Source organism: Diuraphis noxia, unplaced genomic scaffold, assembly GCF_037042655.1.
Source record: "Diuraphis noxia isolate RWA-SAM2 unplaced genomic scaffold, SU_Dnox_SAM2 contig0002, whole genome shotgun sequence".
Lineage (NCBI taxonomy): Eukaryota > Metazoa > Arthropoda > Insecta > Hemiptera > Aphididae > Diuraphis > Diuraphis noxia.
Window position 1 is genome coordinate 63,474,307 of NW_028301712.1, and position 22,318 is coordinate 63,496,624.

The 22,318-nt window shown below is 27.3% G+C and overlaps 3 protein-coding genes and 1 long non-coding RNA gene across 11 annotated transcripts in view; 2 read left to right on the forward strand and 2 right to left on the reverse strand.

Annotated features, from left to right (window-relative positions):
- qless (decaprenyl diphosphate synthase subunit 1 qless) overlaps window positions 1–4,134 on the forward strand; it is a 41,312-nt gene extending 37,178 nt beyond the window's left edge. For both annotated transcript variants that reach the window (XM_089219230.1, XM_089219229.1), the window contains exon 8: window positions 1,896–4,134. In XM_089219230.1, coding sequence (XP_089075356.1) covers window positions 1,896–2,117 — 222 coding nt within the window. In that variant the 3' untranslated portion in view covers window positions 2,118–4,134. The remainder of the gene's footprint in view (window positions 1–1,895) is intronic.
- On the reverse strand, window positions 186–11,992 carry TBC1D5 (TBC1 domain family member 5). 4 transcript variants are annotated; one of them, XM_015521325.2, is made up of 15 exons: window positions 11,425–11,992; window positions 10,922–11,027; window positions 10,603–10,861; window positions 9,930–10,100; window positions 7,545–7,639; window positions 7,435–7,485; window positions 5,742–5,841; window positions 5,532–5,659; window positions 5,321–5,466; window positions 5,151–5,254; window positions 5,005–5,093; window positions 4,640–4,691; window positions 4,459–4,569; window positions 4,140–4,372; window positions 186–1,716 (listed from the first exon to the last, which is right to left on the reverse strand). In XM_015521325.2, exons 2-15 carry the CDS (start codon window positions 10,996–10,998, stop codon window positions 456–458), a joined length of 2,877 nt encoding a protein of 958 aa, XP_015376811.1. In that variant the 5' UTR covers window positions 10,999–11,027; window positions 11,425–11,992; the 3' UTR covers window positions 186–455. The 4 variants fall into 4 exon arrangements, with proteins under 4 accessions (XP_015376811.1, XP_015376800.1, XP_015376806.1 ...); XM_015521314.2 differs by lacking the exon at window positions 11,425–11,992 and adding an exon at window positions 11,149–11,418; XM_015521320.2 differs by lacking the exon at window positions 11,425–11,992 and adding an exon at window positions 11,100–11,418.
- A 1,068-nt stretch (window positions 11,993–13,060) lies between these two features.
- On the reverse strand, window positions 13,061–16,503 carry LOC149058769 (uncharacterized). 2 transcript variants are annotated; one of them, XR_016190213.1, is made up of 4 exons: window positions 15,161–16,503; window positions 14,954–15,088; window positions 14,219–14,440; window positions 13,061–13,923 (listed from the first exon to the last, which is right to left on the reverse strand). It is a non-coding gene; the product is annotated as an uncharacterized LOC149058769 (long non-coding RNA). The 2 variants fall into 2 exon arrangements; XR_016190212.1 differs by having other exon boundaries at window positions 13,062–13,923; window positions 15,178–16,499.
- A 1,336-nt stretch (window positions 16,504–17,839) lies between these two features.
- Window positions 17,840–21,312, forward strand: LOC149058770 (uncharacterized). Of its 3 annotated transcripts, none has more exons than XM_089219233.1 (7): window positions 17,840–18,507; window positions 19,126–19,354; window positions 19,418–19,633; window positions 19,700–19,795; window positions 19,870–20,080; window positions 20,176–20,329; window positions 20,427–21,312. In XM_089219233.1, the coding sequence occupies exons 2-4, from the start codon at window positions 19,315–19,317 to the stop codon at window positions 19,792–19,794; spliced, it is 351 nt and encodes a 116-aa protein (XP_089075359.1). In that variant the 5' UTR covers window positions 17,840–18,507; window positions 19,126–19,314; the 3' UTR covers window position 19,795; window positions 19,870–20,080; window positions 20,176–20,329; window positions 20,427–21,312. The 3 variants fall into 3 exon arrangements, with proteins under 3 accessions (XP_089075359.1, XP_089075357.1, XP_089075358.1); XM_089219232.1 differs by lacking the exon at window positions 17,840–18,507 and adding an exon at window positions 18,597–18,713; XM_089219231.1 differs by lacking the exon at window positions 17,840–18,507 and having other exon boundaries at window positions 18,570–19,354; window positions 19,901–20,080.
- The last annotated feature ends 1,006 nt before the right edge of the window (window positions 21,313–22,318 follow it).

Sequence of the window (22,318 nt, forward strand, 5' to 3'; positions counted from 1 at the left end):
AATTAATTCACTTTAATATAGTGAATATATTATATTACTATAAATTCATATACCTTTGAATATCTTTAAACTTAGGTGTAGATATATAGGAACTAAGATTTTAAATTTAAATTTTCAATAAACAAATATATATATACAAATATATCGACCGCGTTGGTATATAATTAAGAATTTAATACGTAGTCTTATATCCAACTGCAATAATAGCTGCATGGTTCGCGTTTTATTATAGTCAAAAATTTGGAAAATAATAATAATAATAATTTGAGCAACAATAATACATATACGTATGTAACTGTAAAAATACTATAAAATCGAATTAAAAAAGTTTTAAAAATTAACATTAATATTGTTCGACGTATAACCGTTCATCGCTTGCGGCAGCGGTTTTGGCGCACCAGATCGGCATATTCCTCTGTGGATTGTGCTGATAGTTCGCACCCACGATTATTTGCTTAGATAGAACCGTGGTTGCGCCTCTCTATCAGCGGGTTCGGACTTACCCCGTGAGTGCTGATTGGTGTCTCTCCATTCTTCTGCAAACAAATAACCCCGAGTTTCCTCGGTACGCCTGACAATACTTGTTCTTCCAACCGATTTTCAATTTCTTCGAGCGTTAACGTCACCACCTCAAAAGAATTATCTCCCTCCTTTTGACTGCTACTGCTGTTGATAACATCACTATTGTTACTGCCGTCATCGTTTCCGTTATCACTGCTTGTACTGTTTTCAATCCACCTGCTACCAAAATTGCCGTCATTGCGTCTACCACTACGGCCAAACATTGATTTATTCGAAGTAAACATCACGTCCTTTACTAGTGTTTCAAATCGTTGGGGATCGAACATAGTTTTTTTTGGCAACGGATCCTTTCGCACCCAGGCCGCGATCTCGTCATCTACTTTGCAAGCTCTCGATGGGTTAACCCGCCACAAGAGATTGGTCTGCAACGGGGACCCCGAATTTAACTCGCTAGTGGGTTCATTGTCCAGTGTCAGGAACAACGTGTTCTCGTTCAGATATTGGCGTATATAGCGCCGCCATTGTTCAGTCGTCTTCCGGAAGTAGGGAAAATTAATGTACACGAACTTGAAGATGTCGCTGATGCACATGAAGCCATTTGGTGAGCTTTTCAGCGCCAGTCCAATCAAACCAGGGTATGAACAAATGGGCCTGGGATACAAATTCTTCTTGAACATTTTTCGTTCAACTAAGTCATTAGGTTTTATTAAAGTCACCCGATTAGTCTGTCCGTCGATCTTCATAGTCACGGAAGAGCCGGTGGCAGTATGGACGCAGGGTCTATTCAATTTTAGCTGGTTTTCCGGCAGTGTTCTGGACGATTTCCAATTGTCCGAGTAGTTTGTCTGTCCGGAATGTTTTTGTTGTTCTCTCAGGTTTCTATCTGCGTGATCATCATCGCTCTGCTGGTCTTCCCGCTTGAAGAATCTCGCTATCTCACCGTTGTAATTGATTCTGCTTTCACTGACGCTGTTAGCAGCCATCTGCTGCGGGTATTGCTGCTTATTCGTGCCGATGGGCTGTAATTCGACTTTAACATCTCCTTCAGTGTAGGCATACTGAATGGGTGTTCTCATTTGTACTGCCCTGTTGATTTTTAGGTCTTTATAGAGACTCTTGCTGTGAACTCCGATAATTCTGGTAATCTTCGGGAAAGATATGACTGGGACTGTATTATCGTTGTCTCGTTTAAAACTAGAAAAATACAAGAACTTGTTAATAAGAACAACACTGAACGTTATAGTTGGGTGTATATAATTAGTTAATTAAGTAATTTATTATTGTAGGTCTTATTTTTTGTTTCAAATACTTAAATTTTTCCATTATAATACACCAAAATATATATATATTTTTTTTTTGTTTTGTTCTTTCAGTACCCCGAGTTGAATGCCATGATAATGCGGCGGTTCCAAGAACCAGGTGATGCAGAACGTGCCTTTGAGCTGGTACACAAGTCACAGGGTCTCGAACAGACGCGGTTTCTTGCCAAAAAGCACTGTCTCGAGGCAACTCGTCTGGCCGGCAAGATTGCCGAGTCACCGTATCAAAAGTCTCTGTTGGTCGTACCCGACCTAATAGTAAATCGCATGAAATAGCCAAATCCCCTTTGCTTCTTTAGAATACACAGATAAATGTGTATGCACATTTTTAGATACAATTTTAAAAAAACGTAATGGTGAACCAGTTATTATATAAAACTAGTCCCAATTATTCGAAAAAAAAAATATATAATCTATATGCTAATTATTTTATTTATATCGTACGAAGTTTAAATCGCCTCAATTCAAAGATACACTTATTTTTGTTATTATATTATTTTATTTTAATGTATGTTTATAATTAGTTTTAATTACCTACATACATTTGTTTTTTTTTTCAACACTAGTACTTAAAAACAACATACCATCATAATATCAACAATAAAGTAATTTCTGTACCATACTGTTATAACTGTGATCTATATGTTTTTCATCGCCGTACCATATTTATTTTTTAATATTTTATTTTTTTAGTTATACTCAAGAAATTTTTGTTTATTAAATAATTTAATGGACAAATTATCTTTATATATGTATATTTAGAATATATACAACTTATTATAGTTTTCTGTACACTATAATCTAATTTTAACAGCGCACAAATTAATTTTTAACAAAATATATTTCAAAAACTCACATTTTGTAGCTTTTGATTATTATGATGTTATAATTAAGATTATGGTGTATCACTTAATTTGATTCTATGCACAGAATCAAGTATAATTTTTATATTATTAAACATAAATAAAATTCAGTACAACTGACTAACAAGATCGTATTTTTTCTCCACATTTTATTTTTCTTAACTTGATGGTAAAACAAATTGTAAATACCAAAGAAAATACATTATTTTGTAATCTATAAAAATATTATTTTATTAGTCTATGATTTATATTAATTTATTATTATTATTATTATTATCTTTTTTTACCATTTAAAATTACCATTGTGTATAAAAAAAAATTGTTTAATTTTTTTGTAAATGTGTTGTAAATCTGCATATATATATTTGGGTATTTGGGTCTTATAAGCATATTAAAAATAATATTTTAAAACCTACGTATTTATTTTATTTTTAACACATAATTTAGATTTTTCAATAATATGATTAAGCTGAACTCATTTTACCTTTTTTTATGCTGTAATGTATTTCACTACAAAAATGGAATATTTTTACACAAGTAAAAATATATTATGTATATTGATAAAAAAAAACTTATAATCAACACATTTAAAATAATAATTATTAATAATATTAAGAAAAACATTTATTCAAAAACAATTTTAAGACAGTTTAATCGTAGTATTGATTTTGTATTCATTAATAATCCTAAATCAAGGATTTTTTCAAATAATGTTCATTTAGTTAATTTCCTAAGTTAACATTCATTTGGAACAATAAGAATCTGAATTAAATTATACATTCAATTAAATTGTTGAGATAACTTTAAACTAAAGAATCTATTAATTGTTTTGTTAAACAAGAAGTTAACTATAAATAATTATTATAAGTGAATTAAAATCTACATAGGTAACCAATATTTTAAAATGCTTATCTATGGTTTACCAAATTATTATAACTTACATTACTCTAAATAACAATCTACTTCATCAATTGTTTATCATGAACTATAACATTAATTCTTTAATTTTAGTGATCATTTTTATTTTTAGCTTCAATTTATATGGAAAACACATTTACAACCATATTATGGATACTACAAAATATAAGTATCTTAAAATATGTGTATGAAATATTAAATTAATGTTTAAAGTTTTTAATACACCCATAGATTCAACTAAAGGTATTACATATGTAAAAACTTTTGATTTTTATATAATTGTTATCCTTAAATAAAAATTATTTTTATTATATTTTATATTTATTTTAACAAAATACTATGTATTGAACAATATTCACAGTTATATATTAAAAAAAAAAACATCAAAATATATGCTTAAAATGTATTAATATGAGTAGTAAAAATATCAAATCACAGAAAATTAAAATCTTTATAAACATTAATAAGATGTAATGTAAACTTAAAATAAATCAAACAAATTTGTTGTTGTATTTACCGTTTCATTTGTTTCAATGGATTTTTTGTTGGTGCTCCTTGTATCATTGAATCAGTTGAATTTTCTGTCTTGCGAAATACCTTCATAGTAATAGCAGAGGCAGGAGGAGGTAACAATGGTCCTCCTTCTGGTGTTTCGGGTGTTAGAAGTGTTTCAATTGGAGTCGTTGTACTCCGCACAACATCTTTACCCATTTCTATAATGCCTTGACGCGAACTAAGCATTCCACACAACTGTAAACAAGATTGTATTATAATTGTAGGATAAGCAACTTCAAATTATATTTTATCTAAACATTGTTAAATAATAATGTTTTTACTTCTAACATTCCAGTTAGAACTTGTCTAGCCTCTTTATTATGAATAGGAACAGCTGGATCTAAAATGGAATGATACTGCAACAATTTAATTCTACACAATTCGAGTAGGTCCTAAAATGACATCAAATTATTAATGTTCTAATTAATTAAAATATAATATTTATTAGTAAATTTTAGTTACATCTGCCGAATTTCTCGTTGGTCTTGATACATAACTAATAAGTTTAGATGGCCTAGAATAAAAACAATTTATTTATAGGTAAATTTTTGTAGATTGTATTTATTCATAAATCATAATTGATAAAATTATGCATTATGGTATTATAAAAGATAAATCTATATTTGAGTAAAGCAGACTTTTTTTCCAATTAGTAAGATTATATAATTACGTAATACTAATAATTTATTAAATTAGATTAACCATGAGTGTTAAAATTACTTTAAAGAGTAATATAATTTTAAAAAAATAATTATCATACAGTCTTTGGAACTTAAAATCTTGTTCAAAACCATTTTGATTTATTTGTTGTAAATATAAATACTAACCGTTCTATGTGGTATTCAGTAATATTAGATTTTATATTGTCACTCTTATCATGTTTAAGAGAATTTATAATAGATGGCATTATGTATATCTGAAATAAAATAAAATTACAAAAAAATCTACCAAACTAATGAAAAAACTTTTTTACCTTGGGATCAAGCATATGTAATGCATATTCAATAACAGTCATCACATCGACGTGGGGATATCTCATTAAATAGTTTAAACAGTTTATAAAGTCACTTTTTAGTACTGAAAATAAAAATTATCTAAAAAAATCTAAAAAAAATATGTTTTATCATACATTGTATAACTTACGTTGAATTCTTATAAGGGCCAACATAGCAACAAAAATATGATTAACCAATGCAAAGTCTTGAGGTGATGTGGCAAAAATAGCATCCCATAACACTAATACATCAACTAATAAAAATTCTCCACCAAACAGCAATCTCAACCAACGACTAAAAATTATAACAATCATTATTTCATTGGAAAAAAATTAGTACAACTGCAATAATCTACTTACAGTCCAAAAGTAGAAAATGAAATATCCAAATCCACTAAATGACCATATAATTCTGGGTCATGTTTAATCAACATTGTATCACGTATTTTATAAAGTTTTTTAACAACTTCACTATCAGATGAAGAACTCTAAAACAATTAACAAATATTAGCTATTGCAATAACAAAAAACAAATATAACAATTTTTAGCAAAAATTTAAATTAACTCACAGTAGTCTTTACATGCTTAGTTGGTTTTGACGTAGATTCGATAAAATCGTTAGCGTTATAATTGTCTTTCATTATTTCCATTATAGTATTAAATAAAGAACTAGAAGTAAAAAGTATTTAAGTCATCGAAAGTACTAAGATTATTAATAACCAATATTAGACAAGCATCTGTGATGTCTTATACACCTACAACATTGACTATGTTACATGCAGTGGCACAATTATAGGGAGTGTTGGGTGTGCAATCACAGGGGCCCCGGGTTTTTGGGGGCCCCGATTCCTGAGATCTCTTGTATGATATTTGAATATTTCTACTATAATTTGTATTCTGTAGTATACAAATATTATATATTTTGTTTTACATTTTTAATATAATAATATCTTAACTCTTTGAGTTTAGAGAGTTTGAATTATGAGTATGAAAATATATTATTAACAACCAAAAACTTATGCAAAAGTTAGGACATACCAACGAATTATCGAACAGAAAGAACAAGATTTGCAATCAAACATTTTGATGAGATTGATGGAAATCGTTGACTAAATATTACGGAAGAAAATTTAAAAATTAAATTATTTTTCCAATTATAGATACAGTACTATTTCAAATAAATTCAAGATTTTAAGGCTTAAAAATGTTAATGACTATTTCCATTTTCTACATCCATCTATATTAGTTTTAAGTAAAGAAGAATAAATAGTCAAAGCTTCTTATGATTTTGTACAATTATATCATGATAAGTCCAGACTTAACACGTCAATTATTATCCATAAAAGAATAATTGTTTGTAAATATTTCAGGAATAAAATATATAAAAGATCTGGCCATATTTATTTTAGAAAATGATTTTAACACTACATACAGTGATGTATTAAGTGCAAGTCTTATTTATTTAACGTTACCCATAACAGTTGCTTCAGAGATCTTTCTCAAAATTAAAATTGATAAAGAATTACATGCCAAACTCAATTGGCCAAGATCGTCTTTCCGACATCTGCAGTATATTGAACATTGAAAAATAAAAAACAGATGACTTTGATATAAATAAAATAATTAATGACTTTGCTGCCGTAAAAACAAGAAAAATTAATTTTATAAAAAAATTATGTAACTTTTAAACAATTAAAAAAAAAATTATTATTATTATATGACATATTAACATGTGAGAAAACAATATTTTTTAGTTATAATATAATAAGGTATATCGTTTCTGACTATTTTTTTTTTTTTTAGCAGGTAAAGGGCAAGGGCCCCAGTCTGGATATTTTCACATGGGCCCCCTTATTACCAAGTTGTGCCACTGGTTACATGCCAAATTTAGATTCAACAGAACCAACAAAACTATCAGTTACCTTTGGTATTAGAGAGGATTGAATTATTGTCAAACTTAAATTTAAAATCATCATCTGTATTGGTATGAAAGATTTTTATGATATTTCAAACTTTATGCAAGTTATAAATTTTTAAAATATAAAAACGCCTATATCGATTAATAATTTATTGAAATATTGTAAAAAGGCTAATGTATAAACACACATGTTTTTAAATTAGTGTCTGGTGATAAAATTACTCTGATACTTAAAATAACACAAAGTTGATTCTGCCGAACAGAAATTAACTGTTTCATATATTTTTTAAAGAGAGAAAACAATACAAAAGGTGTAGCCATTTAGGGATTAATTAAGTGCTTACTATGCATCTGCTTCCAAAAATGTAGGATCTAGAATTTTCTGGATTATATCACTAAAAAAAAAAAAAAAAATATTGGGATAAATCTAACATTTTAATTTAATTTAATTTACCTGACATCAGAAGATGACTGTTCCAAAACATGAAGTAATGCCTGATGATCGCAATGGAGAACAAACAACAATGGCGCTAGGATTTCATGCATACCCTACATAAAGAATAAAAATTAATAATAAATACAATTTTAGAATAAAATATAGTTGAAAACAAAAACCAACTATCGGAACACTGTTATAAGTAGGGTTTGGAAGTTATAGGAGCGAAAAAAGACAAAATATACATGCAAATATGCAAGAAAAATATATAAAATATGCATGGAAAAATGTGAAGTATGCAAAAAAAATTCTAAAAACACATATTTAAAAAAAATTGTATTATTTATAACTCTCATAAATAAAAAAAATAAATTAATTAAAAATATGGTGTGTTACCGGTTGGCGTTTGAGATTTTATTGAACTGAAAAAGTAGTTAAATAAATATATTTTCATTATTTGTGAAGTACAGAATAAATATATATTGAATAATACCTGTTAAGTTGTTGCATTGAACCACCAATATTTTCTTAAGATTTAAAATAAATTGATTAAGAATGAAAGAAAATTATTTTTTGTAGAAAATATTTAATATGCATACAAATATGCGAAAATCAATGGAAATAGATGAAATATGCACTTTTTCTCTAAAATTATCGAAATATGCATTTTTAACTTTCAATTTTTAAGCTCAACATTATATATCTTGGATTTCTAGCTTGGTCTGCTATATTTGCATATAGAACAATATGCAACTCCTATAACTTCTGAACCCTAGTCATAAGCAATCTACCATAATTATTACTATCTGTCTATATATATATAAGTCACTGATGTGCTGAAATTTTCACTGTGTGAAATTTAAAGCCTAATTAATTATTTATAGATTTTGAACATACAAATATCAACATAAGCAGAAGCTAATATCATAATTTAACTTTCTGATACATTGCATTCTTTTTTAAGTCACAATTCAATATTTGAATTTTTGCATGTCAAATTATATTTTAATATGGACAAAAAAAAACTAACCTATAAACCAGGGGTGGCAAACCTTTTTTGGGTCAAGTGCCAAAATTTAAAATCAAGTTTTTTGAAATATGTCCGCATGCCAAGAAAAGAAATGAATTTTACTAGGTTAGATGAAAATAAAAAGCGTGCAATAATTAGACACATTTTATTAGGTATATAATTTAATAAATAAATAGTATATATGTAAAGTTTTATTTCATTTATTATGTGATTTCTGTTGTTGATTTTTAGAAGATAACATTTTAATATCTGAAGTATAGTTGGTAGTTTTCAGTGAAACACAAGCAGCACTAGTTTCATCGATAAATGTATTTCTCTGCTTCGTTTTTATTAAATTCATTATGGAGAATAAACTTTCACAAGCATAAGTTGACGAAAAAATTAATAGTTTGAACAAATTTTTAATGTATTAAATGTGTTTGGAAGCGAATTCCAGACTAGAATTTCATTTCATTTTTTTTTAAAGTGACATATTAATAAAATACTCGTATTTATTTATTTATCAATAATCACGATAGTAGACGACGTCCGACGGATAACTAAATTATAAGTTTGTTTGAACAGCTGACAAATGTGCAATTGTCGTTATCGCAACCGGTCGCGGTATCGGTAAATTCAAAATAAACTTTGTAATCGAATGTTGGGTACTTTGTACTTCTATCGTAGCAATAAGAGTACAAAAATCATAAATATTATTTATTATAACATTTATAAACACGTTTTATTACAAACTTATAAATTTGTTTCTTAAAATTTTCTCATACTAAAGTTTTAAAATATAATATTTTTTTTTAAGATAAATAATATTTGCGTGCCACTGAAATTTGGTCAACGTGCCATAGGTTCACCAACCCCTGCTATAAACATTTATTCTATTTTTGCTATTACAAATAAATAAATGTTTAAAATATAAATCAGAATATTATGACACAATATAAATTAACTGAATCTATAATTTTCTCAATTTGAATTGCCCATTTGTTTATTCCTTTATATATTGTCCAGTTTGTGGGAATACTCAATAAGTTGGATCTTCAGATTAAGATTTTTATATGATAAACTTTATTAAAACTGAGAATTAACTGAAATAAGTGATTTTATTATAATTAAAAATCATATGTTAAAATATCAACAAATTATTTGATTTCAGAAAAATATTTTTACAACAATTTATAATATATTGTTTAAAACCTTTATTTTATTTTTATTATTCATACACAATTTTAAGTACCTACCTATTGATTATTATTATAATATTCTGTCAACATCTAAAAAAGCTATTATTTGAAATTTATATTAACACATAACTGTTATATTATCAAGTGTTAGGTACTTATTTCAAATTAAAAAAAACTCGTTAAAATATTACATACTTGTCTATAGCTCAAATCAGGATGTTCTCTTGAATAACAAAACAATATATCGATCATTATGTCTCGAATTTTTTTCGCTTTAAAATACTCAACATCTGGGGAAGTTCGTATCACATCTTGTTCAATAATGTTCCTTAATTCAATGTCTTTAAAATATTGTTTCCAAATACTCTAAAATAACAACGTTCAAATGAACCAATTAATTCAATGTTCAAACATAAAAAAGCATTAACAATTAGTACATTTAATTATATACAGTGACAACTCTGTTAACACTATAGACAAAATCAAAACAACCAAATACAATAAAATTGTATAATTTGGCCATACTATATTATTAATAAACATTAAGCAAAAGTTTGTGATACCTATGAACAGTGGTACCGATCCCTATGTTAAGGTCAGGCCATCGTCCAACATATTTTGGAAATTTAGGATAGGGTGCTTCATATTGATCACTTTCTTCTAGCCGAGACGCCAGTTTTACCAATAATAAGATATTGGGCCTATTTAAATATTTATCGCCCTAATATATTTATAGGACTTTGGCACACTGTCTAGGAATGAAAAAGTAACTGAATAATGACCTAAACTAACATTGAAAATCAAAAATTATGAGCAGAGATGATCACTGTATAAAATTTTATTTTGAATATATAAGAAGGAAACAAACATCTTCGTCTTGTGACAGTGGGTCATCCGGTCCAGAATCTTGTGTATGTGGATCATTGTAATGTGTCGATTTAATTTGATTGTAGAGTGACCGATATTTTTCAATAGTCATCAACCATTCAGATGAATTCGGTGGCAGTATTTCCAGCAAAAGACGCCAACACACACTTCTAAATCTAGATGTCCGCAATTTGGCTTTGATAGCGGTGACTCGTAGTTCATCAGTGTTGGTGATATTGAATAGATATCTCCATTCGGTTCTGTGTAATTTTTAAAACTTAAAAATTTGAGTAAAACAAATTTTAACAAAAAATACATACTCGTATAGTTTGACGGAAACATTTTGACTATTATTATCAACAAAGCTGTTCTCATCAGCTACGTCAGAGTAAAACATTTAGGTGTGAATGACAAATTTTGTTTGACCTAAATTAAATTAATTTTTATTAATATTATTATTTATTTATTTAACTTAAAATGCACAGCATCACAGCATACAAGGAAAACAATAACAACTTTCCTGGGAATTTGCGTTCAAGATAAATACCTGCCAGTAATTATTAATGTTATAAGATTTATTTCTGGTCAATGGTCACCACATATTCGCATTCAATCAAACACGTTGGTTCAATAATGAAACGAAACACAGGTGTACATGTACATTGTACTTCAATAATTAAACTATATTTTTATTTTTATTAAATAATATTATCTACTTAAAGCAATGGGCAATATTGCCTAATGGCCAATGGGCTATATAGTATATTATATTTCGTTATGCTTAAAGTTAACAGACAACTACAGTAACCTATTTAACAATTACCTATTTGATACTAATTTTTAATTTTTATATCACTCATAACATTGCTAAATAACATGTTATGTTATTCCAAGACCATGGTATTGTGGAGGTTACGCCGCTATCGAAGGCGTCCTCCAACGCTCGCGCGAGTAAGTTCTTACTCGAGCGGAGCTATAAAACAAAGAAACGATTGTTCGGTGTACAAGGTACGTTTATTACAAATCCGAGTGATAGGTATGGTCGTATGGACAGTTTACAACAACTTGGTTTGTTCGAGTCGGCCACTTGACACGGGCGCGACGAGAGAACAACAAAAATAATGTACAGTAAATACAAAAGTTCAGGTGAACGGTGGGTCACAAGGTTTTCGCGGTGCGAGGGTTTGCGTTGCAAACGGCAAGAGAACAAGATGGCGTGATGGCGTCGGAGCCCGAAATCGGCGAGGTATATGTCGGTTGACGGTTACGAAAAAACAGGCCGAGCGCCGGCCGCCGCTGCGGCGTGGAGGCCGGCTCTCGGCGCGAAAACAATGTGACCAACCGTTTAACAATATCGACGACGCAGGGAGGCCATGTGGCGTTGGTTCGCCACAGTATCATAGAACAATAATGATATCACAGAATAACCAGAACGGACACTCGCTGAGACCAGACAGTAAATAAAAACGGTTTATATCACTAGAAAAAAAACGGTTTATATCAGTATCATGGAAGAAATGTGTCATATCTGTTCGGCTTGGAATAAATAACAAATTATAGTATTGCTGGCCGCCAAATAGAATATTATTTAAATTTTTATTTTGTTTAATATTATATTATTCATAAATTGGTTAATTATAAATCGACAATGATTTATTAATGTCCACATAGTAGTTTCATAAGAGTTTAATATAATGGCATCAAATAGTTTTATTTATAACTTCTTAATCATACATTACAATGGTATTTAGATTATGTTTATTAACATAGCAAGAAAAAAAGTAATAGAATTAAACTTTATATTTATGTATTTTGTATTGGATTTATATATTAAATGGCTTTAAACAGGTAAGCATAATATAAGATTGTTAATTTATTATTCATTATTAATCTCTTATGCTCTATATGCGTGCGCATGGGTGGTGCAGGGTATGCAAATACACCACCTGCTGAATCTTGAAAACTATTTTTTTATTCAAGTATGTTACTCTTAGTATATCTTTTGTAATAAATCAATCAAAAATTATATCTAAAATTTGTTTTCTTAATAGTTATCAATTATCATAGGCAATAGGCATGAACATATTATAATAAAAGGTATCTATAGGCTTGCTAGGTACATCTGCATTTATAGACCATGCCAAGCATTTCTATTATTGTGGATAGAAAAACATTTTGGATGGTGGCAAAAATAGTAGCGAATATAGTGATTAATTGTAAAATAGGAATGGACCACCTGCAAGCTATGTCTGTGCACGCTTATGCACAGGTTAAATTATCAAACTTAAATAAAGGACCATACAAAATACATTTCTTGAAGAAATAATGTAAATAAATCATTATACATACCTATAAAGATACTGTAATATGTACCTAAGTACCTATAATATATATTTCTGTGTTATAAATATATTTATAAATAATTTTTAAACACAAGTGATTTTTTTATTTTTTTAAAGTACTGTGTATTACAATAACATATTAAGATGTTTGTTGTGTGAATTTTAATACTGTATAAGTCTCTTGCATACAACTAAAAAAATTTACATTTCTAACATCATAACATTCATAATTAATTCCATTAAACTATTATATAAACATATAAATATAATTTATACACCTTTATACAAATATAATAATTTATGGTATGTTTAATAATGTAAAACAAATAAGCTGGTAACCAAATCTCTATTGACATGTAAAGTTCTCAAGAACATTTTTAATTTGAATATTCAAGGTAGTACCTATCGGTAGATAAGTTATTAGTTGTATTAATTATAAATTAAATATAAAATCTCATTAGTTATATTTAAGACAAATTATTAGACAGCAAATAGAAATGTTTGCACATTATACTAAAGAGTCGGATTTATGTAGTTAGACATTTAAAATATCATGAATATTTGAAATATCTTATAATACTTTCAATACTTAAGACCTAAGTTTCTGGTGAGCTTAATTCTAAATAAAAATAAATTATTTTTTATTTTTTATAAATTTAAACCAATATATTTTATAATTGTTACTAATTTATTACAATATTAAACAAATGCACAACTTAATTTAATTTTAATTTATAACATGTTAATAAACAAATTTGTTTCATACAATCTTAAAAATAATTTAATGTCTATACTTCATTACTCACAATCATAATTAATTTAAAAAATGATCAAATGGTTATCCAGTAATATCACTCAGTATATCATCCATCTGAAATTGACAAAGATGAAATATACAAATGAACTGAAGAAAACTTAATTGAGTGTCCATGGTATACATTGATATCTTGGTCTATCTGGAACTTGGAACCCCTCCTTTGCTATTTACAACAAAGAAACAAATGTATTTAATTGTAATTCTTGTAAATATATTTTAAGTGTAACCATATAGATCATATTGTGTAACTCAACTACCACAAATTATGTGTTATTGATTTATTTTGATAACACCTTGGAGGACAAACAGTATATTGCCAATATGACATACTAACATATTTAACTATAGTTAATATATGTGTAGTTGTATGCATAATATATTAGGTACAGTGTGAACTTGTATTATTTTTCTATTTCATAGGCTATTTTGGTCATAAGTAATTATATTACTATACTTACTATATTCCAAATAAGTTTGGAAAAACTGTGCAGCCTCTGATGATAGGACTGCTGTGATTGGCTAGTAGTTAACAACCGCTAACGAGAGTGCAAACTCCGAATGTTCTATTGTCGGAATATTGAATTTTTAATACTTGTTAAGTGTTTCTTTACAATTTAATTAATATGTTCAAGCTGTCTGTACTATTAAAACTGGATACTGGTTCAACAAAATTTTAACACCTACAAATTAAAAGTTTGTTAAAAATATTTCAATGCACCATATATTTTCTCTCAGACCTAAGATAAACATAACAACCAAATTTGCGCACAGCAGATCCAATTTTGTAATGTTAGCTTTAATATTAGAATTAACATAGAATCAAAATTGAAAGAAAAAATGTTTTACAAGTAAATATTTATTTATATTTTATTTTTAAATGAAGTTATGGGTATTTAAAATTTGTAACATATATTTTACATTGTTATTTATTTATATATTTATCATGACTAAACGGGCTGAGCACTTTGGACACAAATATCAATCAACACACACATTTAGATATACCATAATAAAACTGTATCACATAATATCAGACAATATAATAATATGACCATACAAATAACTAATTTTTAAATTAAAATATCGATAAAATTATCTAAGGTTCCCACAATAACATTTTTAGCTTTTAATTTTAGAATTCACTCTAATATTAATGTTTTTATAACTTGAATTAGAATTCTTAAAATGTATACTTAGTCTGTAGAATTGCCTTTAAGAAAATCATCATCTGAAAAATTGTCAATTCATTGGCTGGACTTCCTAATTCCTAGTAGATGGTACATCATGTATTTCAGTTTTGAGAACCATGATATAATACATTGTGTGAACTAAAAACAGTAACAGACAACATGCAGTTAACTATTAAGTGGCGTTTAACAAACATTTAAAATTTTAGAGACCTCAGATATTAACTTACTTATGTGTACCGTGAGTATCACTACCGTGAACAGCTCAAGTCTAACGTCTATAAAGACTACTAACACTATAGTCTATAGTCATTGTTCATTAATCAACATAAACAATAATATTAATGACCTAGTCAGTCTTTGATAAGAATGTGTACATCGGATTGCCTGTATAAGTTCTAAACATATTAGAAAATAATATATTGGCAGTGGTTGGATATTTAGATGTATAGCATGGTAAAAGGACATTTCGCACACACCGTTTCATCCCCGTCAAAAAAACGAGTCCACGGCATAGACATATTAAGAATATATTATTTCTTAATATGTCTATGGTCCACGGACATTTCGTCCCCGTCTATTATTAGAATAGGACATTTGGCCCACATGAATAATTATGAATAATAGTATACTTATTTCACGGATAATATCATATACTAATAAATAATAATATACCTTAGTATATCATTCGAGTATTTATTTAGCTACCCATGAAACGTTTATAGTCCCAGGTATTTTTAATCACCAAATACAAATCGCTTTTTTTAAACTTAAAATTTCAATTATTTTTAAAACGTTCAATTTCAATATAATTTATATTAATAGGTGGTGATGACCACATTAGAAGTAGGTATAGACGACCAAAAACACATTTAATTGACTTTGACTTTATTTGAAAATTGACTATGACAATGTTATCCAAATACAATATTCACCAACCAACAAATGTTTGATATCTGTACATTTGTAAATGTACCTGTTATATTTTTATATAGGCACTTATTTTTTTTTAGTTTATTAATGTAGAACGTAAAAAGTTTTTTAAAAATGTTATAATATAATGTGGCCATCCCCACATATTAATATCAATTATATTGAAATTGTGCGTTTTAAAAAGAATTGAAATTTAAGTTAAAAGTAAGCAATATACAATTTGGTGTAGTACCAAAGTTGAAATACCTAAATTTGATTGGACTAAATACTGTGTGTTATTTTTACCGATCAATCCTGAAGGTAATCATTGGACTTTATTTATTATGGACTTCATTTTGGGCTGTGTGTTTTACTTAGATCCTATGCGTCCAGAATCAGGTTACTTATACTTACCTCAATTAAAAATAGGCTGGTAAGTCGTGGATTTCGCTCTGCTGTACAGTAGGTTACAAGTGTGTTACTGTAATGGATCGAATTAGATTTGAATCCAATGATATTATATCATTGTATACGAAAAACGATTCTGAGCGAAGACGGTTTATCTGTCTAGGATATATTATAGATTATTAAAAATTTTCAAATCTTAGATTTCAAAAGAAAAATTTTCATGAATTTCTAGAATAAAATAATTTACGAATTTTCGTGATTTTTACGTATGTTGTCAAAATTAAAATTTGAATGCACGTAAAAAAAAAAATGTAGCTATAGATTTCTTTTATTTTTCAACTGCTATGGCAAAACTATATTATGAGCCTTGTATTAAATTCTCAAATCAAATTGCCGTAATTTTTACGTATTAAGTCAATATTTGAACTTCAAATACTAATAAAAAAAAATTGTGCCTATGTATTCTTATAATTTTTTAATCACTATAATAATAACTTAGGAGGAACTTTGTATTAAATTTTCAAGTATTTTGATAGGGCCAAAAATTTTTATCGACACTTAAAAAAAAATTTTTCAGACAAATTGAAAATTTCAGTCGTCTATAAATATCTCAAAAAAAGTCAAAATATTTTGAAAATTAAATTATGTAAAGAAAATGCCAATCTAAATAACTGATAAAATTTTCACGTACCTACGACTTATACTTTTTGAATAATAACAAATGTTTAAAATCATTTGAGGATAAATCGTTATCGTTACGCTATTTCGTAAAAATTTAAAATTCAAACGCACTTAAAATTTTTCCTATAATGATGCTTCAAGTTTTCTCTATAGCTACTTGAAGGAAAACTTATAGAAAACTTAGAGTTGAATTTTCAATCCTTAGTTATAAACGCAAAAATTTTATGATTATTCAACTTCAAAATTACTTGCAAATTTTCGCGTTTTCGACAGATTTCGTAAAATTTTGAACTGTAAACGCTTATTAAAAAAAATTGTGACTTACGATTTTTAATTTTGTTTTTAGCTTCAATAAGAGCAACTCATAAGGAACCTTGTATTAAATTTTCAAGTTTTTTTGGTCGTCCAACATTTTTTTTACCGACACTTCAAAAAAAATTCTCAAAAAAATCGAAAATTTCAGTGGTGTACCTATAAATAACTCAAAAAAAGTCGAAAATGTTTGAAAATTAAACTGTATATAGATATCACTACCATTAATATTTGGTGAAAATTTCAAGTATTTACAGTGATTAGTTTTTGAATAACAACCATATAAAAATATCGATTTTTTTTTAAACTGTTGGAAAATGTTTACTTTTGACCTCTATAATGCACCATGGTTCTTCAATTTTACATCGGAAACCACCCCCCCAAAGTTTGAAATCGAAGCATTATTTCGACTAGTTATGCTGTACACAGACACAAAAAAACACACACATCATTGTAAAATCAATACATTCATCACTTCGTTCAGAATCTAAAAAACTAATAATTATCAAAAATTTCAAATGCCTATGAATTATAATGAAAATTTTTGAAAATTCCACCGTGGATAGAATAGGTATACTTATATAAACATCCGGTGAAAATTTCATGTATCTATGGTCATTTGTTTTAAAGTTACATCAAAAACCAAAATCGATTTTGTCGAAAAATGAGTGTGCATAAAATTTCCGGTTTTCCCCTTAATTTTTAGTTTGTTTTTCTCGATTATTTAGAAAAGTATTAAGAATTTTTGACTTCAATTTTCCCCCAAAGTACCAACTAGATTCACTTTCTGATCGAACGAGGTACTGAAGTCGAAGCACTTTTACTGTCCCAAAATGTGATGACAGACACACACAAAAAAAAAAAAACACACATCATTGTAAAATCACAGAATATATGAAATATTTTATATTAATATTTTATATTTCATATATTCTGTGGTAAAATCAATACATTCATAGCTCCGCTCAGAATCTAAAAATGTTGTTTTCAATGTGTGATAATGCAAAACCGAAATATTTGCTACATAAAATTATTCTTAAGAAAATAGAGTATCCTTTACAGAATGATAGTAACAAGTAACAACTGCGGAGTGTTTGTGTTGTTTTATTGTAGTATCTATGTATAGTCCAATGTTTACGCAGAGCTTTTCAAAGGATGTTAATGTGAGAAATACATTGCGGTATCGATGTTTGATACCTATACTCTGAAAACATCAGTGAAAGTTGCATTATGTGTGCAGAAAATAGGTAAGTAAATTTTACTTGGATGAATAATGTAATAAATGTCAGCGAAAAGTTCATAATGTATGTGTAGGGAGTGTACGTTACAAATTGATGACTAAAGAATTGAAAAATGAAAACTTCACTTGTGTCTTATGCAATAAATATATTAATTAATTATCTATTTTTAATAGATAATAAAAACTAATAAGAAATACACATAAACATACATTGTAAGTAGTTATGAATGGTTGTATAAATTATTAATTATAAATTATTGTTTAGTAAAATGGGATCTATTTTTTAACATACAATTATGTAAGTAACTAAGTCATATCTTTAAGAGTGGGCATTAACAACTAGTTAAATTTATAAACTATTAACTTTTGCTTATAACAATCTTATGTTTACCTAACTTATCTTGAACATGCCTACCTTTGCATATCTCAGCGTTAACTCCACCATTGACGGTCCTCAGTCCAGGAAGGGCGCTTTTAAGATATATTTTTTTTGTAATTTTCAAGTATTTAAAATCAATGATGCTTTTTTGGGTTTAATATATTTGATATTCATGTATTGTTCTTTTAAATTGGTTTTTAATTGTAAAATTATCTATGGTTATTGCGTTTTTTTTTCATTTTATAGGTTATAACTGCTGAAGTAATAGCCAATGTTTATAGTACACAGGACCAGGACATGTGATATGAATTGGGAAGTGGAAACAAATATCTAATTCAGACATTTAGAGTAGTAATGGCAATTTGATTCATTAATATTCAGACATTGAAAGAAGCTTTATGATTTAAGGATTCAGAGTTTCCTTTATTTGATAATATGCCGAATTCTCCATCTGGTGCAAAATCCTTATACATGAGTAAATATCTTATACATAATAATTTATGTATACCTAATTAATTATTGTTATTGGTATTTTTAGCTATTTATGGTGTCATTGTTATAAAGATATTCATGAGAGCAAGAGCATGCAAATTGAAAAGCGAGAAAATATCAATAATCTATCTATGCAATATTCACCTTCAGGAAACCATGGAAGTGGCACAGGAAGGATTTACTAGCCACTATTTAAGGGATTCAGAGTTGCCTAGTTTTGATGTTCCAAAAGCTCACACTTCAAAATCAATACCATCTGCAGGTATATTTTAATTCCATATTTAATAATTATCAATTCAAATTTTTTTTAAGTCATTTTTTTTTATAGATGATCAGTTTTCACCTCCATTATTTGCCTCACTATCAAATTTCCCATCATATCAAATTCTGTCAAATAACCGCGATGAATCAAAAAATGTATGAGGTAATTAACAAAAATATTTATTAATTATTTTTAAGTATTGCTTTATAAATAATAAATTTATTCATAAAATATAGATCGGTAATAAAACAACTGATGATATTACAGTTACAAGAACATTGGAAAACCAATGATATGCTCAATAAATTGTTGTTGACCAGATCAGAAAATGATGCTACGGTATCTCACAATTTCAACCGAGAACAATTTACTAATACTGCTGTCACTTTAAATGACATTCAACATTTAGATGAATCTTTAAAATAAGCTGCATCAAGATATTTAATTGTATGCAATGTTTAAATAATTTTTTATATGAGTTTAACATTTGATGAACTAACAATATAATTATAATTGTTGATTTTTTTTATTTGATTGAACAGCTCAAGCAATGAGGTTGTTTCACAATTGAAGATACTACTGCTTAAATGCTTAGATTATTGTTTACTGTCCAATGTGGCTCATTATATAATTATGAGGGGAAAAATTCAAACAAATTTGCTTTTATGGATCAAACAATTCATGACATTATTATTGGTAACTATTATTATCATAATAATAATTACATATAAAAATATTTAAATAACAAATTGTTTTGCTGTAAAATTAGATATTAATATATATTTTTTTTTAGATACAGCCTTGTTTAAGCATCAAAATGGACAATGATACAGAACAAAAAGTAGTAAGAAAAATAAAAAGTTTGGTGGAGATTAGCCAACAAGAATTAATAATAAAATAGGGGGAAATATGAAACAAAAACATAATTGTATATTCTTAGCCATTAAAATAGGTACTTAGTTAAATGTAAAAAGACAGAATGTATGTATGTATGTATATGTATGTATACAGTATACAGTATGTGTAGGTATGTATGCTATTATGCTAATATAACTGAAAAATACTAATTTTCTAATGTTAATTTTGATAACCTTATGTTAATTTTGTATTTGTGATTTTTTATTGCATATATAAGTGTTTTTTAAATGCATACTATGTTATTTTTTAGTTAAATTTTATAATAAAATAGTATTTTTAGTCTTATTTATAGTCGTGAATTATCTAATCGCATTAAATTGTTATGTATTTATTATCGTATTAACACAAATTTTATTTCTTAAAAAATTGTATATAATATTGATTTTTAGGATAAAAACTGTAATTCAATAGCAATCATGTATAGTATACAGTATACATTGTATACTTTATAAGTAATGTTGAAAATAATTAAGATAAAATAAATTTTATTTTTGCATATTTACTATTTTATAAGATATATTATTTCCACATAATAAGAGCATAAATGTATATTTCTAAGGGTCCGGAGTTCCACCAGTTACGGGCTTGATTGCATAGATGACTATTAAATACAAATTAATTTGTGGTACACATTAATTTGGTCTAATACTGAAGTGTTTATTGTGAACATAAACAATAACATTATTATAACAAATAACAATATATAATAACATTATTAAATTATTTGTTGGTTGTCATCCAATTCATAGAGAATAAGCTGATAAAAAGAATCCATATGAAACCTTTTACATTTTAATTTCTTTTAAGTTAAATAAACATAACTATTCTACTGATGTAACCGCCTTCTACCTACTTTCATGTAACTGTTTACTTATATTTGATATTTATTATGACAGTTAAATCATTTTAAAGAACAAGGCATTATATATAATACTAGTAATACTACATGATATTATTGTATAATCATTACCTCAATTTTTAGTTTTGTATTCTGTTTAACAATATATTTTATATAGCATGGTATAATGTACATTATTAATATACTGATTGCCCTTTAAGGCATTAACGTAATTAATAAAAAATAACTTTAAGAAGGCCTAATAGTTAAGGTAAAAGTATACAATAGAATCTATTGAATAGATAAATTAAGTCTTAAACTACTCAAGATCAGGTAAAGATTACAGAGCTATTAATTAAATGCAAGAAAATCGTGGGTAATCTAAATATCACAGTCATTTATCACTCGATATGTTATAAATAAAACTAATTGCTAAATGGTTAAGTATCCAATATCATTGAAATTAAGAACCTATATGTATATTTTATTCAGTTGTGTATTTGTAGTTGTGTGTGTATCAAGGGGAGTAATCAAGAGGCTGCCTCTGAGTTTTTTATGACTTGGTGTAACCACTGTACCCTGGTAGGTAATAGCCCATAACTCATAGGATATAATTTAGTATTAACTTAAACAGTTAATAACAAATATTACAGTTATTGGAGCTGCAAGGTGTGAGAAACATTAAATCACAAAACAATTAATTAGATTAAACTATCCTCTGAAAACTTTATCATGCAACTATAGAATAATATAATATAAATTCTAGGATGCAAATATGCAATATCTTACTAGTTTTAATTATTTATATTAACTAAGCGTACTTAAAAATTATCTATTTGAATAAATTAATGAATCAACGAATATTGTTTGAGTTATAAAAATATAATAAATATTTGAACTTGGCGGCCAGAGATATTATAATTTGTTGT